At 46.3% G+C, this 17,155-nt stretch overlaps 1 protein-coding gene across 7 annotated transcripts in view; it reads left to right on the top strand.

The window, feature by feature from the left end:
• The first annotated feature begins 250 nt into the window (after positions 1–250).
• Septin11 (septin 11) overlaps positions 251–17,155 on the top strand; it is an 87,647-nt gene continuing 70,742 nt past the window's right edge. For all 7 annotated transcript variants that reach the window (XM_055595693.1, XM_055595649.1, XM_055595684.1 and 4 more), the window contains exon 1: positions 251–616. In XM_055595693.1, coding sequence (XP_055451668.1) covers positions 290–616 — 327 coding nt within the window. In that variant the 5' untranslated portion in view covers positions 251–289. The remainder of the gene's footprint in view (positions 617–17,155) is intronic.

Below are 17,155 nucleotides of genomic sequence, written 5' to 3'. Positions count from 1 at the left end.
TTCCTCCGGGCGGGGCGTGTCAGCAGGGCGACTTTCCGAGATGCAGCCCCTGCGCCCCGTGGTCCCCTGGCCTCCCTGCCCCACCCTAGAGCAGCCCCAGGTGCCGGCTCCCGCGCAGCGCGTGGCAGCTCGGGGTTGGGACCTCCGCGCCTAGGCTTTTTACGCGGACTCCGGCACGTGTTGCAGCGGGGGGTAGGAAGGCAGAGAGGCCGGGCTCGGGACACTTTAGTGCACGGAAGAAAGTCACGGGAGGAGAGATGGCTGCTTTCGGAGAGTATCAATCACCCTGATGGCTGACCAGGATCACGGTCGACCTGCCGCGTTCGGTCGTTGGCCTGGGGGCCGGGACGCTCTCCGCACCCCCGTCCCGGGGCAGCTAATGGTCGGGTCCAGGCGGGAGGCCATGTTTGCTGGAATTAAAGCGGGCGGGGCGGCGCCAGCGAGCAGATGCGGCTGGAGGCGCGCGGGAGCCGGGCGCGAGCAGGGCGCAGCGGCGAGGGAGGCGCGGGGGAGGCCAGCGGGAGCCGGGGCGCCAGCAGCAGCCTGCATCGGCGGAGAGCAGCGGGGCGCCGCGGGAGCCGCAGTCGCCATGGCCGTGGCTGTGGGGAGACCGAGTGTGAGTGCCGGGGCCTCGCTTGTCCCCAGCGCGGGGATCGCGGGGCGCCGGGTGGGCTCCGCTTCGGGGCGCGTGCGGGTGGAGACTTGAGGGGACCGGGAGAGGGGCTCTGGGTGGTGGTGGCTGCTGGGGCTGTGGGTGTGTGCATGCATTTGGGCGCGAGTCTGGGGCTGAGGGGAGCTTGGAGAGCCCGCAGGCTCGGAGCCTACCTGATGCAACACTGGGTCGCCTTGGCGCGCCCCTCTTTCGGGGATGTGGGAGAAAAAGGACTCCTCTGTGAGGCGCCCTTAGAAGGGGTTGCTGGAGCTGCTGCTTTCGCAGCCAACCTCCCTCTCCCAGCGCACCACGCTCGCCTGGTGACAGTGGAGGAAGGCGCCGGCTGCCTAGGGTTTCCTCGCGGTTCTCCCGCGCCCCGGGGGCGATCGGGGCATGAGAATTGGGAGCCGAGGCGCTGTGTCACATGGCTGGAGAAGCAAGTCCAGGGGTGGGATTTCCATGGTGGCTTACCCCCGGTGCATTGTGAAATTCCGGACACCCTCAGGCGCCCACCCGGGTGACCCGGCCCTGCCCAGGATGTGGACAAAGCCCTAGGCACACGCGCGCGCGCACACACACACAAAGTTTTCAAAGGGCTCCCTTTGGGGGGTGAGTGGAAGTCCTGAAATACTCTGAGGCTGGCAGGCCGGGGGCGGCGGTGCTGAATGAGGGGCTCGGGGAAGAGGAAAGGAGGGTGGGGTGCTTAAAGAGCTGCCCCAGCACCCCAAGGCAGGGAGGGGATGCTCCTGTCCCGACTCTGGGCCGGGTCCGCGCCACGGGCGGCGCCTCTCAGAGTACGACTCCGGGTGCGCAGCTCCGGAGCCAGCCGGAGCGGGGAGGGCTTCCGAGGATGTAGCTGAGGGTCTGATCCCTAGCCTCGGGTGAAAAGGAGGGAAGGGGCGGCGGCGGCGGCCTTTCCTTTTTATTGAAAGGAGGCCAGCCCAGTGGGAAAGGCGGAGTCCTCCTTTCTCTTTTTGGTTTTCTTTGTCGACGTTCATAGCCCACTTTTGCCTGGTCCTCCCTTGGGGCGGCTCCGGTGAAGTCCTTCCCTTGGCCCCCGTCTTCTTTCCCTTTCGAACTTTGCAGCTAGCTTCAGGTGGTGGCCTGATATTTTACAGACACAGAAAAGTCTTAGGTAGATGCTGAAAGCTGCGAAACCCCAGATGCACAGACACTCGACTCTTCGTCCTTACGCCTCTTCTCTCTCTCTCTCTCTCTCTCTCTCTCTCTCTTTCTCTCTCTGTCTCTCTCGCGCACACACACACACACACGCACACACACACACAAACGTTTTGCACTCCTGAAGAGTCTCAGCCCAACAGGAAGTTTATGGGGTCACCCTTTGCAACTTATACCTCATACGGTGGTTCGGTTGCTTTTTCTGCTGTTTGATATGTTTTGAAAGACTTTTTTCCACGGTCAGAAAATGGGCACTGCTCATCACTTACGCGTTACTGTGGCTCTTTTAGGCCTCCCAAACTCTGTTAAATGGAACAATCTTAGGAATTTTGTCCTCCTCTTGATACAAATTATACTCTTGTTAATTGGTCGGAGGCTGTCATTACTAAGGGAATTTGCGTAGTCCCTGGGCTGATCTCGTTTATTATTACGGTAAGGAAACCAAGGTTAAACCTTGCCCTCCCCGCACTTATTTTCAGGGCATAGATTCAAAGAACTAAAATAACAATATGTGTTCTAGATGCATCAGCAAGTGTCTGGGAATGTAAGTCTCCCGTGTAGGGGGTGTCTTTTTCAGCAACACCTACTGCCCGTGCATTCTTGAGGCCTGGGGGAGGTGGAAGAAATAATTTGCTGCACGTTTCCAATAAATTAGTGAGCTCATATATGTCAGTTAAATAGGAACAATATGCGGGTTTGAGATTTAGCTGTGTGGCCGTGATCACATATGGTCTGCCAGCCATATGTGAGCTCAATCCTCCAGAGTTCTTGTGGAAGGCCCCTCGTTGAGATAATAGGGAGATTTTAAAAGTATGTGTATACGGAGAAGATTGCTTCTTTATGCATATTGTATCCTGTTGCAGGAATTAAGGTCCAGTTTCTCAAAGCTTGGAAACAAGACACCCCAACCCTCCCCCCACTGCTGCTGTAGGAGCGCCCAGGAGTGCCCTGCATAGTTGAATGGGGCTTTTAGGAGACTCACAGAATGTGTGATCATATTTGCATAGGATGGTTAGAATGTTTCAGGGTGTTCTCTGGGAGTTTTTAAAGGGGCACCTCTGTGACTTGGTGTGTTGAGGACAACCCCAGTCAGTGCGGAAGATTTCCCCAAACCAGCTCCAGAAGTCTGTGTCACATCTTCAATGTTGAAACTTTTTACCTTCTTCAGCCGCTTTATCTATGCTGTGGTTTGGATGAAAAAAAGAAAAGGGATGGGAAGGGAAAGACCTACTCTGAAGTGGCCTTATTCATGAATGGAGTTGCCTTTAGTTCTTTAGAATTTGCTAAAAAAAAAAACCAAAAAAAAAAAAAAAAAAAAAACAATTTAAAGAGTCTTTGAGGAAACCATAAATCTTTCTCTCCTGTCTGTACAAATGGCTGTTCCTGTCAAGAGAGAAGAAGAATGCAATCTGAGCAAGTTGTTCTCAGTTTTAGGCATTTTAGTGTGAGGTTTGCAGTGAGTAACAATTCAATTTTAACAAGCAGGAATTCTTGTACGTAAATGCCTGGGATTTTTTTTTCTACCATGCTGAGGATTGAATCCCTGATTTTGTGCTTTTCACTCAGTTTACTGCTGAGCTACCCACCCAGTCCAGCAAATGCTGTGTTTCCTATGCTGTGAAATGTATATATTCCGCTACAAATGCTTAAATTTCGAGGCTAACCTCATACCTTTCTTAGGTAGAGAGAGATACATTGTTGGTGTCCAAGCCAGAGCTGTAGTTTGATGTGGTGCTGTTTATTCCATTTTAAGTCTGCATCCTTAGCTTGGCCATTTCCCTGCTGGCCTCAGGCCTGGGCCCTGAGGAGACCCTAAAGCAGAGGTGTTGTTTTAGGAGCATATCTAGTTTAGCAAGAATGCTTCTCTCCTGTGCACACATCACCATTTTGGGTGAATTAGTGTTTTTGCATCCATATCCCAAAGCAGCTGTTTATTCTGAATAATGCATGGTAAATTACTCTGCCTGGGAATCAGGACTTAGGGAGATGGCACGCTCTCTCTTAAGGCATGGTATATGTCATGGAGTCTAAGAACTGAAAAGAACTTTAGTCGTGTTATGATTTAGTTACTTCCCCAGTGCAGACGTAGTTACTTTTTTTCCCTCCCTAACAGAAGGTCTTTTTCAACTTTTCCAGTGGTGGAAACGGCCTATCATGTCCTTGAAGAAATTTGCTTAATTGCCCTTTTATCCACTGAACTAAAAGAAATGGAAAACCAGCTGGGTGCAGTGGCGCATGCCTGTAATCCCAGCACACATGGAGGCAAGACGCAGGTGGTCTCTCTGAGTTCGAGGCCAGCCTGGTCTACAAAGCTAGTTCAGGACAGCCAAGGCGACACAGAGAAAAAGAAAAAAAAAAAAAAAAAAAAGAAAAGAAAGAAAGAAAAGAAAAACCAGAGTACTTGTTTGTCCATTTAATACTACTATTGAGTACCTGCTTTGTGCCAGTTTCAGTCCTAGGTGTTAGAAACGCACCTGTGGACAAGTAAGGCCCCTCCTGACTTGCAGTGCTTACTTGGTTATGTGTTCATTCATTTTTAAAAGGTTTAAAATCCCCGTGTGTTGAAGTTACAGACTCCTGTCACTTTGTAAACTAGGGAGAATGGAAGTATGTGCTATTGCTGAAAACAGAAACCAGGTAGGGTTTTGTATTCTGAATCACTTCAGAGTTTTCAGTAAAAATACGCTGTTCCAGAGGTGGAGTTTGCGTGTGAGGAATTAGTGACAGCAAAGTGTTGTTTTCTTTTGTTCTAAACTGACATTTCAGTGATTTGAAAATGTGACAGGTGGAGGAATCCAGATTGGCGTGTCTGGTGAAAGGTTAATGGAGATGAAAAAAGTGCAGGAAGAGCCGTCTAAACAAAATATGGGTTCTGTGGCTTTGGTGTGCTCTGAAAACTCATAACTCTTTAGCTAGTGATATGAACTGTATATAGTGAGGAACAAAAAGTCACAATTAAGAATTGCCAGAACAGTTTAAAATGCAGTAATGCTTCTTTTTCTCCTTCTTCTTCTCCTCTTCCTCCTTCTTCTTCGAGACAGGCTTTCTCTGCGTTGTTCTGGCTGACCAGGACTCACTTTGTAGACCTGGCTGGCCTTGAACTCACAGAGATCTGCATGCCTCTGCCTCTCTGAATGCTGGGATCAAAGGCGTGGTCCACCACTGCTTGGAAGTAATGCTTCTTTTAAAACTGCTTAAAAATTAATTAGTTAAAAATATTGTAATTAATTTCTTTAAAAAATATTTTAAATGACCTTTAGTAATGTGTCTGTGCTGTAGTGGGAGTCAGACTCAAGAAACGCGCTACAGAACGCAACACACTCCGCCATGGTCAGGTGACCGAGGTCATCACTATTTTCATCAGAAAGAGGTTTACTTCAGCAAGCATAACCCATCCTGCTTAAACTGCAAGCTGGAATCTATACTGTGCCTGGCTGGCCCTGCCCGCCTGAACACTTGAACGCTGGGCGCTTAGTGTCGGTCTGGGCACAAAGGGATGAATGATGGTGGGACTCCCATGATGCCACAATTTGGAGGGCCGGCTTTGATTGATCTCCAGAGCACTAAGCGTTTCCGCCCCTCAAAGATGCCACTCTGGAGGAAGCTTCACTTTTCTTTCTTCATGGGGGTCTTAATTTGGTTGTGGAGGAGGAGGCTGCTTTTAGATTTTTTTTTTCCTTTTACTGGGATCTGTCTTTTTGTGGCCTTGGCTACACCTGCCACTTTTGGGATCCGCAAAGCTGAACTATTATTTAAGACTCAGCGAATCCAAAGCTTGAATCCTTTTCCCCAAGTGGACCTACTTTACAGGATAGCTGATACCCTCCCTTGCCTCTTTTACATTAGACTGACAGAAAACTCTTCCAACTAAACACCCCCTCCCTGACCCACTCAGCCCTGCCGGCCGTCCACCAGTGCCGCTTCTGTAGAGTGTAAAGACAGCACATGGGCGAAGGTGTTGCAGGCAGGATTCTAAAGAGAATTTCCTGGATGATTAGGAATCAAGTTTGCATTGCCTGGGTTAGAAGTCAGGCGTGTTTCCTGATGTGACTGAAGTCAGATCGTCACTCAGCCATGCTCACAGTGATGCCTGGAGTTCTACAAAGAAACGTAGTCGGTGGGGAGCAGGGGGAAGTGAGTGATGACGTAGTAACAGCTTTGTGCTGACGTCTGGGTTCAAACTTAGACCGACACCCCACTCACCCTGGCAGATCCTGACTCGTTTTCAGTGTCAGTGTCCATGAATGAGACCATGTGCTCAAGTCCAGTGACACAGGAAGTTAGCAGCAGACGCTGTCCACCTGTGGAACTGTGACCCTCGGGGGTGGGGGTGATGTGTTGAGAGAAGGACCAGGCTGGAGAAACAGGAAGGAGTCATCCTTTAAAAGTCACTCTGGACCCTACAAGTAGGAACTCTGTTCAAAACAAACAAACAAACAAACAAACAAACAAACAAACCTCTTTTTTTTCCTGTTACACAGAAGGAAATGAATTAATATGAAAGTTGCCTTATTTCTTTTGCTAAGTAGCATCACTTGGGGAAGAATTTGTAATCTCCATAGAAACTGAAAATAGTCATTCTTCTCTGTGATACATTCTTTTATCATGTATTACTCACTCACTCTGGGTGTGCCAGTGCAGAGGTTGTGATGGTGAGCCCCCACATGCGGTCCCCACTTCCCAGCAGGGTCTGTGTCCTTAGTTGAGGTATTGGCCTAGCCTGTTTAGGGCTGCTGGGGACTCGCTCCTTCCCTCTAACTCTGCTGGCATTGCTTTCCTCACAGCAGGACTGTCCCCAAGTGTTCTAAGCCAAGGGAATGGTGCGTGCAAAAAGTACTGGAAGTGAGAGAGAACCCCTTGAAGAGAGCCAGTGTGGCTCAGCTGTTAGCTGCTGGAGGGAGTGGACTTAGGAGGCAAGAAGCACAGATTGTGTGGATGTTTTTATGTAGACATGCCTTTATTTACTGTTGTTACCCTCCAAATACCTTATACTCTATTCACGCCTGGCTCCCAAGCAAAACTATTTCTCAGTCTTAGAATTATTTGAGGGAAGACACTGGACATCTGCAGCCTGCTGACTCTTCAGGGTTAACTTCTGTAGAGGAGATACGAGGAAGGATTAGGAGAGGAGACACGGTTCACAGCAAGCCCATCTAGGAGAAACAGGAGGACTTGGAACTTCAGCCAGCAATTACAATTATCAGAGAAGGGAATTCAGAGCCCACCAGGTCCTAGGAGTATCAGAATATGTACTAAAGACCAAGCTATACCTTAAGTTTTAGGACCTGTTTCATCCATCTTCTTTTTGTGTGTATTTTTATGCGGCATATACGTATGAATCTTATTAAGAGTGTCCGCTGAATTTATTCTGACCTGATTTTGAAACTTAGGGGGAAAAAAGGAGCCATCAACAATCTGAGTGCATGAAGAACTTGTTCGAAATCTTGATTTTTTTTTTTTTTTTTTGAGATAGGGTCTTACTGTCTATGTCCCATTGGCCTGAATTAGCAATGTAAGTGCCAGGGGGCCCAGCATGTTCTCAAAGTCCAGGACCCTTCTGCTCTGCCTCCATGTACTGGCATTACAGGTATGTGTCGCCATGCCTGGTAGCATCTTGACTTTTATTCTATTCAAATTTCTGTTGTGGCCATTGTGCCTCTACTCTCACAATACACAGCATGCAGAGAGTGTCTGAGTGAGAAGTGATGGACCGCCGGTAAGTGAGGTGTGAGCTATCATTCGCCTAGATTGAGTCAGCCCGTTGGTGCGTAAAGCTTTGGAATGAGGACGGTTCCTTTTCCAGCTGCATGACGTCTTGTTCGCTATCACGGAGGATCAGGAATCAGAGATTCTGAGCCTGGAAGTAGCTACAGCCCTGGAGGCTGCTTCTTCCAGCTAGGTCCCACCTCCCAAAGCTTACCCAACCTCCCAATGTAGTGCTGCCAGTTCAAGACCAGGTGCTGCCCGTTTCTAACCCTGAGACCAGGCTTTCAAATATGTGACACCTGTGGGCGGCATTTTAATATTCGAAAGCATAAGCTTTTAAGATCAACGTGGGCAGAGGCCTACTCCTCTATCCATTAGGTTGACGTGTGTTGAGGTAATAAATTGACTCTGAGATTTGGTAGCCTACACAGCCAGCAGTGATTTCTCATTTAAGATTCTTTTATCTGTCCTGTGTCTGAGGACTGGTCTGTTGTATACTGATCCCAGCACCCAGCCCAGCCGTTTGTTTCTGGTGGTAGAGCGAAAGTTGGATCCTGAACTGATTTGATGATCGCTTTCCCATGAGTTTCACTGGCTGAAGCAAAGGATCCTCCACGAACGCATCAGAGTAAGGATGGAGAATCTCTGAGTAAAGGGTAGCCCTGTGAGTTACTTGGCCAAGCCTGAGAGCCATGGGACGGGAAGTCAGTCCTCCAGGGAGAGGCAGCTAGTGTTTTCAATGACAAATTGACCGTACTCTCCTATGAACTGAATTGTCTAAATTCTCTGTGAAGCCAGCTGTCATTATTAGAGGTTTGTATGTGTGTGTGTGTGTGTGTGTGTGTGAGAGAGAGAGAGAGAGAGAGAGAGAGAGAGAGAGAGCAGATTAATTTACTCAGCAAAGGTTCATTTCTCATTCAAGATTCTTGAGTTGAAATCCAACCTTCCCCTCCCTGCTCTTTTTAAGTGATTGGTCTGTAATGATTTTCCTCACTTTCTGAGGCCTGTTCTGATTGCGGCTGGTCGTGGTGGTATGACGGCAAAGTAGTAAGGAGAGCTAACGCAAGAGGAACAGCCGGAGTGAGTTGAGGGCAGGGAGTGTGATCATGCCTATTGTTCGCTCATGCTGAGCTTCCGGTGGTATCATCGCCACGTGATGTGGTGACCTTCTGAAAGGCCTTCTGTACTCCTTGCTGGCGGCCCCAGCTTGGACTCGACTCTATGGGAAATGTCTGTGAGGCCGTTAGGATTTCCAGCTGCTTGACAGAATTGTTTCCCTTGGGAAGCTTCCAAAGCAGACCTTTCCCAGCCTGTCTGACCTAAATGCAGATGTCGCATTTCCTTCTCTTGCTTCTCCCTCTGCCGAGACGAGACGTAGCAGTTTGGGGAAGAACGCAGGCTCTGAAACCAGGACGCTAAAGCAGGATTTAACAAACTCTGTGACCTTAGGCAGGCCACTGTATCACCTTTGAGGAACAGCAACAGCCCTTCCCTCAGGTTCAATGATTTCGCTCACTCAGCCATGCTCACAGTGATGCCTGGAGTTCTACAAAGAAACATAGTCAGTGGGGAGCAGGGGGAAGTGAGTGATGACGTAGTAACAGCTTTGTTCTGACGTCTGGGTTCAAACTTAGACCGACACCCCACTCACCCCGGCAGGAACTGAGCTCTAGAAGTGTACAGGCCCGCAGTTTCTGCTTAGAAAACTTTGAATCGAGTCTTAAACATTCTTGCTCCGAGGCTTCTTCGTGACCCTTCATTATTGACCTCCCGTTGTGTAGGGGCTTTGGCCAGTTTCTTTCTTTGAATTCCCACAATAGTGGCTGGCTGCAACATTTCAGCATCCCATTAGAGTTCTCGGGAATATGTCATGGTGTCTGTGCACAGTCTTGGATTCCTTTATCTTTTTAAAGATACTAACAGATAGTTGGGCATGGTAGTGTACCTGTAGACCTAGCTCTCTGGAGAATGAGGCAGAGGAATTAGAGTTAGAGGCCAGCCTGAGCTGCAGAATGAGAGTGCCCCCCCATCATATAAACACATGAAAATGTGAATCTGTAAATAAGTAACAAGGGATTATCAAGTGGTCAAAAGCAAACAGGCCCTTGTCACATTGGCAATGTGTTTGACCCAGTCTTGGGTGTGAGTATGCATCCTTAGTTTGGGTGCCAAACTTAAGGGAGAAGGGCCAGCCAGGTGTGGTGGCACACGCCTGTAATACCACAAGTCAGGGAGGCAGAGGCAGGTGGATCTCTGTGAGTTGGAGGCCAGCCTGATCTACAAAGTGAGTCCAAGACAGGCAAGGCTACACAGAGAAATCCTGTCTTGAAACAAACAAACAGAGAGAGAGAGAGAGAGAGAGAGAGAGAGAGAGAGAGAGAGAGAGAAGGGCCTCTGTTGTGTACGTGCCTTCCTTATAAACATTAGCTGAAGAAGCAAAAACTCATTTTCCTAGTGTGTTGTCTAAGACTTGCATTGAACACACATGCAGACCTTACTTCTACACAGCTTGTTTGTCTGTTGCTATGTGAACCTCAGGTAGGTGTAGACTCATAGCTGTGCTGATCACCCCAGGCTTAGCTTTTCTGACCTACATGCACGTCTAAGTGTGCAAGGAATTGCCATCCTAAAGTGAATCTATGAGTGAGGGCATGGAGGGTGCTGGTTTGAGGCTTTCCCTTAGGTCAGTAAGTTGGGCAGTTCTGAGGCACAGGACACCTACCTTCTGAGCCTCAGACTGTGGGAGTCACTCTTTCTGGTCCATACTTTGGCTCTTCCACATCACATAAAGGAACTCCATCATGTAAGGCTCTGTCTCAAGTCCTTGCGTTTTAACCTGGGTGAAATCACATTGTTTCTTGTGTGGAGGCTCATGGACTCCATACAGGAAAGGAATCAAACTACCTAGGTTGTTAAAACAGTGCTCTGGCAAACTGACCATTTACTTGGTTTTTAAACCACTATTTCATGAAGTGCAGACATCATACTTCTGTAAAAATTAGACTCTGAAAAGAAGTGAGTGTAGACCAAAACTTCTCTGTAATTTCCCTGTGTAGATCTTTGTGGGACTCTCATGTGCTTGCTTCTGAATGGATAGCCTTCATTTAAAACTGGAGTTACCTATTTCAGGGAAACCACAATGTTTTTAATTAGTCCAATTTAGAATGATTGAGTGCCTTTGTTTTCCTCTCTGTATAATTTGCTGGCTAACGATGAGATGGAAGACAAACAGGTCTTCAGGATTCTAATCCAATCCGCTCGAATAAAACAGCCTAAAGATCTGATTGGTGAGTTTTATCTAGGTGACGTGTAGCCAGACTGTGGGCTCATGATTACAGCAGCCATGTCATGTTCCGAAGACACTGTTTCAGATTTCTCTTCATCTTTCAGCACTCATATTCTTTCTATCCCGTCTTCTTCCATCTTTCCCAGGATTTGGAGTGGGTCATAGAGACGTCTCATTCCTGAACTCTCAACACTTATGTTCTTAGCACTTCAAAGAGACATTGCTCACTGCAAACAGAGGTTTCTCTGGCCAAAGTTGAGAGAAGTACTGATTTGTATGAACATAAACATTTGAAAGGCAGCTTGACACTGTCCATTGAGCAAAACCACAGTAGTAGGCTCAAGGCCTATGGCCTTCCCCATTCTGAGCTTTTAACCTGGTGTACAGTACCAGCCACGAATTCTTCTCTGTGGGCAGGTCACAATATTGAGCAATATTGAGGTTCTGGATTAGTTTGTTTGCTCCAGAGTTTTAAGGATAATTGCTCAAATGATCTCTTTCCTCGGCCAGAGGCTGTTTCCAAAATCCCGGAGAGATTCTTAGAAAGGTCATAAGCCAGGCCGATTCATCTTTGCATCGCGTTCTCCCCAGCGTTAATTAACGTCTTTCCTCCCCAGCTTTGATAGCTCTGCTTTGACTTGTATGGGCTCCAGCAGACGGAGACTAGTACCTTGGACTAGCTTGCTTAACTGTGAGTTGTATACCTCTTTGTTTCCAGTCTCTTCTACCCCAAATCAACCGCCTGGCCACCTCCCTCTGAGGGAATGTTGGCTGCATAGTTTGTAGTTGAAGCACATATTCATCTTTGAACCCTCTAAGAAAGTTTTGTAATTGTTGACAGTCAAATTTGCCTCCTTGTGAAACTAAGACTCTTAGTCATTGTATGGTTTTAAGGCGGGCAGGCAGGGTTGCAGCCACTGGAGTGATGAATTAGCTTGCTGTCTGGAGCTGCAGCTGAAAGCTGGGTTTGAAACCGTGTGGTTGAGGATCTGCAACTAAACTGGGTTTTTTAAAAAAAATAATGTATTATTTAGCATATGTTAGTTGTACAGAGTGATGTGTTGAATTTTGACATTTTCTTGCCTGTACATGAAGTATTTTGATTGCATTCACACGGTTATCCTTCTTGCCCTCCTTCAATGCCTGTCGATCCCATTTGTCTTCTCACTTGATCTCTTTTTCTTTTATGTCTTTTTTTTTTTTTTACTTTTTCAAAAGTATTTTTAGTTTTTAAAAATTTTTATTTTATATCACTGTTAAATAAAATGATTATTCACTCCTCCCTCCCAAATGCCTCCCCACAAATCAATAGCCTCCCCTTCCCCAATTGTTATTGTTACATATATGTCACATGTATGTATTTATGCGTGCACAAATATATAAATATGGCCACTTTTGTATATGGTTTTAGGACTGGCCACTTTGTTGTATTTTTGTTTTTGTGTTTGATAACTCAATGGGGTTTCATTTAGAATTGTTCAGAGAGACACGAATGAAGAGTTCAAAGCCCAGACACCTTACTCGTGTGTCTGCAGTATTGAAGAAAATTCCCTCCCTCTCCCATCACCAATTAGCATCCTCAGAGGCCACACCCCTTGAGGCCTCCTCCCTACATAACGGGTTTCGAGGGGCCCCATTGTATGCAGGCCTTGTGACGGTAATCACTGTGTGGTCATGCGTGTAAGCTGCTGTGTGGTCATGCGTGTAATGGCCGTGCCATGCTTGCAAGCCTGCAGTCCACAGCACTTCCTCCTTTCTTCTGGCTTGTCTTATGGTCCTTCCAGCCCTGTTTCCGCCATGTTCCCCGAGCCTTGCAGCGGGTGATATGGATGGCTGAGCAGTGACAGTAAGCTGGGGTTTCATATCCCAACCAGAAAAGTGGGCAATGATGTCCTTCTGACATTCTACAGTGGGGTTTATTGTGGGAGTTGGCAATGTTGCTAAATATTGTCAGCTCTCCCTCCTTTAAAAAATTGATAAGTTCATATATCTAGATAATATGTTTTCACCAAATCCCCCTCCTACTTTCATGTCTTAAAAAAAAAAAAAAGACTGAGTTTAATTAAGGTTGCTTGTGTGAGCATGGGTGTGATGGTATTTAGTGAAGCACGCATAGGTAGCCAGTGCCTCCACTCCTGAGGAAAAATGACTGTCCTTCAGCAGCCGTCAACAGCCACAGCGCCTCAGCCAGGGATGGGGCCTCATGAGTCTGTTGCTCATCCGTGCTGGAATTCCTTCTCCTTGAAGAGCTGTTCTTATTCTTTTCTGGCTTTTCCTGTTTCCTGTTCTTTAAGTCAACAAGCATTGTGCCCCAGCTGACACTGGGCAAAAAGAAAGAGGTCCCAGCCATATTTCTTCTTGCTCTCCTACTATGGCCATACTAGATCCATTGTCTGTCTTTGGCTTCAGGTCTGGCTGAGTCATCCAGGCTTGTTGTTTCTACCTCACGTCTTAACTCATTCTCACAGGCTTCCCCAACCAGTACGGTACCCGAGACCCTTCTGTGATTCTAGCCCTGTGTTCTATACTGTTGTAACAAACTTGAAATGTATCCAACATGAAAAGGCTGAGACTCAAAAAGGATGCCCAGCTTCTGTGACTGGGAGAGTCTGGTACTGTAGTCACTGCTGATCGGTTCTTGCCTTTCTCATGAATAATTGTGGAAATTTGGCTCCCGTAATCAGAAAGGGGGCTTATTTTATGTCCCCTCTTTGACTGGGAATTTGAACAGAACTTGAAAGCTAACCACCAGCTTTCTTTCCTCTGGGGCTGATCTTTCGTGTGAGTGTCTTTGGCTTTAAGGCAGGAATAGCAGTGGCACACACAAGGACGAGAAGTGTATGAGAATCAGGAGGAGGGGATGTTTCAGGACTCCGCTGGCTGTTTTGCACTGGCTATGCTCTCTGCAGAACACTCTGGCAGCCCATCACACGCCAACTGGTTTTGACCAGCACGCTAGTAACAGTTGCTCGGCTGTTACTAGCAACAGGTGTGGGTCTCACCGTTGTATGCTGAGTGGAACAGTTGACTGTTTTTAAACCTGCTTACGCCAACACAGATGAAGCCATCATATATGCATGGCTTAATTTCATGTTCAGTGAATCTATGCAATGTAAGTGTTAAAATTGACTTGCTTCTACATTAGACGTGTTGGAAAAGATTTGGTAAGGGTAAGAAGTTTGCTAAAATAAAACTTGTGAGTTTATATAGGCAAGGTGTTTATAAAAAGATGGAGGAAAAGCCGCCTTATGTAGAGTCTGGGAGCTGGGGTTAATGGGGTAAATAGGCTCAGAGATTGATAGCTCTCAGGCTCTGTCTTTCTCTGTCTTTGTCTCTTTCTGTGTTTCTTTCTGTCTGTTTGTCTCACATCCAAACAGGACCTCTTTACATAGCCCTGGCTGTTTTGGAGCTCATCATATAGACCAGGTTGGCTTTGAACTCAGAGATCCACTTGTATCTGCCTCCCTAGTGGTGGGATTAAACAAAGACAAGCTTGGTAGGGCAAGCCTGTAATCCCAGCACTAAGGGAGACAGGCAGGTGGATCTCTGAGTTCGAGGCCAGCATGGTCTACAAAGTGAGTCCAGCACAGCCAAGGCTACAAAAAGAAACCCTATCTTGAAAAACAAAACAACAACAAACAACAAAAAGACATGCACCCACTAAATACAATACAGTTTTGGTTTGTTTTTCAAGACAGGGTTTCTCTGTGTAACAGAGACCTTGGCTGTTCTGGACTCACTTGTAGACCAGACTGGTCTCAAACTCACAAAGATTCCACTGTCTCTGCCTCCTGAGAGCTGGGATTAAAGGCATGCACCACCACACCTGTCTTAAAATACATTTTTTAAAAAAGCAAAATAAATGAAATCTCAGGATAGATGTCTGTCTATATTGTAAGTGCAACCTGGGTAGACTTGTTCAGATTTCACTGATTAAAAAAAAAAAAAAAAGCCTTGGCCCTGTGTCAAAACAAACAAAACCTCAGAAATGAATGTATGTTTAGATGTTTTGAGGTGAAATCAAATATTTAGGCTATGACTATTTTTATAATATCTCAATTTTTAAATACCTTTTAAGATAAATTACCCAAATCCTGATCCTCATAGCTTTGGATAAAGGAACTTGTACTTAAGAAAACTATCCCTTTCAGCTTCTGCTCCTGTCCCCTCTGCTGGCCTGCACTGTCCACAGCTTCTCTCTACATCCTGAGTGGGGGAAACATTTGCTTTTGAAGTCAGTGGTTTTTCCTGGGTTATTACGTCCTAATGCAACTGATTATCAGGCTTTTTGTTTGATTGTTGTTGCATTTTTTGATAGAAGATTTAGGGATGAAAGGATCCTCTTTGACTTCTCTTAGATTAGCCCAGAATAGAGGGAACTGGGATTCTAGAATAAAAAAAATAACCTCATCCTGTAAAGGCAACATTAGAGACTTTTATTTATTTATTTATTTTTGAGACTTTTATTTTTATTTCTATTTTTTGTTTGTTTCTGAGACAGAGGGTCATGTAGCCCAGGCTGGTCTTGAACTCCTAATTCTTCTGTCTTCACCTGCTTCACTGCCTCCAAGTGCTGGAATGACAGGCTTCCAGTACCATGCCTGGCTAAGTCTTGTCATTTCTTTTTTTGAGACTCTCTATAGTCTGCTTTGTGAAGGGGAAGCTGTTTCATTCTGTGTAAATGAAAGCTACGACCAAGTCTGAGCTGTTAGCCTTCTTGCGTTTTTGCATTTATTCATATACTTTGTTTTCCCCAAGTGTCAGCCCAGCCAGTCTTCCATTATTTGATTCTTAATCCTGTTAGAATTACAAAAAAAAAAAAAAAAAAAACTAAGTGAGTTAGTGAGTGTGTGTGTGTGTGTGTATGTGTGTGTGTGTGTGTATGTTCGCAGGTGAATGCAGGCCAGAAGAAAACCTCAGGTACCCTGGAGCTGGAGGTAGGGGCTGTTGTGAGCCACCCTATGTAGGTGCTGGAACTGAGTTCTGGTCTTCTGTGTGAATAGTTGTACTCAGACATAACAACTGAGCCATCTCTCCAGCCCCTTACTTCTTAATCCTAACTAAGAGAAAGTCAGGAGTTAAAAAAGCAAGTAGGTCAACGTACAGTACATGCTTGTATGGAAATGTCCTATGTAACACAGTTCCATGCACACTATGCATACAATACACCATGAAGCCAAACAAAACACCAACACAGCAAGTAGGAGCCTGGAGTAGGGACAGGCTCCATGCACTTAGGAAATGGAGGGCAGGAACGTCTGGAGTTCAAGGTTATCCTCAGCTATGTAGTAAGTTTTAGGCTAGCCTGAGCTACAACCTTATCTTAAAAGATGAGCAAGTAGAAAGTTATTTCCTAAAATAAAGACGGTAGATGGAAAAAATTGGAAGTTGAAATGTGTGACGCCGTCACGTCTCAAATGTCAACTAGAGTCACTTTGACATTTGTTTTTTTCTTCACATGTGTTTGGGAATGTTTACGCTCCCTTGCACATGGGCCTTGCCACTGGACTCCTGTACACATCGCTGTGCTTTCCTCACTGAAGTTGTGTAATTCCGAATATTTTCCCTTGTGTCAGAGTTCAGGAGGTAAATGTTTACCTTCCCGACAGCCCCGTGAGTGGGTTTCTTAGCTGTTATTCTCAGCCCGGTACCTACAGCTGCTATGTGATGGGTCAGGATTGAGACATGCGTAGCCAGCAGTGATCTCAAGGCCAAGTCCACAGCACTGGCTGAACCCTCTTCTAACTGTGGTGACACTCTGAGCCTCACCCACGGGGTCTTTAGTGATGATGGAAGCACTCTTCCACTGCAGCCCAGTATGACAGTCAAAAAGCCATGTACGGATGGCTGCTGTACCCTTAAAATGGCTTTCGTATAGCTGCAGAACTGAAAATGTAACTTAGCTTAATGGTAAATTATTTATTTTTATTAGATGCGTACTGTAAAATTCACAGCTGAATGTTTTACCATGTGCATGCTTGGTACCCGTGGAGGCGAGAAGAGGGAATTGGTTCCCCTGAAACTGGAGTTACTGATGATTGTGGGTGCTGGGAATGGCATACAGGTCCTCGGCAAGAGGAACAAGGGCTCTTGTTGCTGATCTGTCTTTTTCTCCATAATTCAGCTTAATTTTCATTAGCTTATACTGAAACAGTTACATGGGACTAGTTGCTCCTATATTATATAACACAACTTTCTTGAGTACAGTCTGGAAATAATTAAATCTGACCTTTCTCTCTGACTTTATTTTTTATTTTTTATTTTTTTAAGTAGAAAAACCCTGAAGCAGGTTCTCACTATTTTAGTCCACATTGGCCTGAGCTTGCTATATA

Source organism: Psammomys obesus, unplaced genomic scaffold (assembly GCF_907164565.1).
Source record: "Psammomys obesus unplaced genomic scaffold, mPsaObe1.curated_primary_1811, whole genome shotgun sequence".
NCBI lineage: Eukaryota > Metazoa > Chordata > Mammalia > Rodentia > Muridae > Psammomys > Psammomys obesus.
The sequence above is the reverse complement of the archived record's forward strand: the minus strand, read 5'-3'. Positions and strand labels throughout refer to the sequence as shown.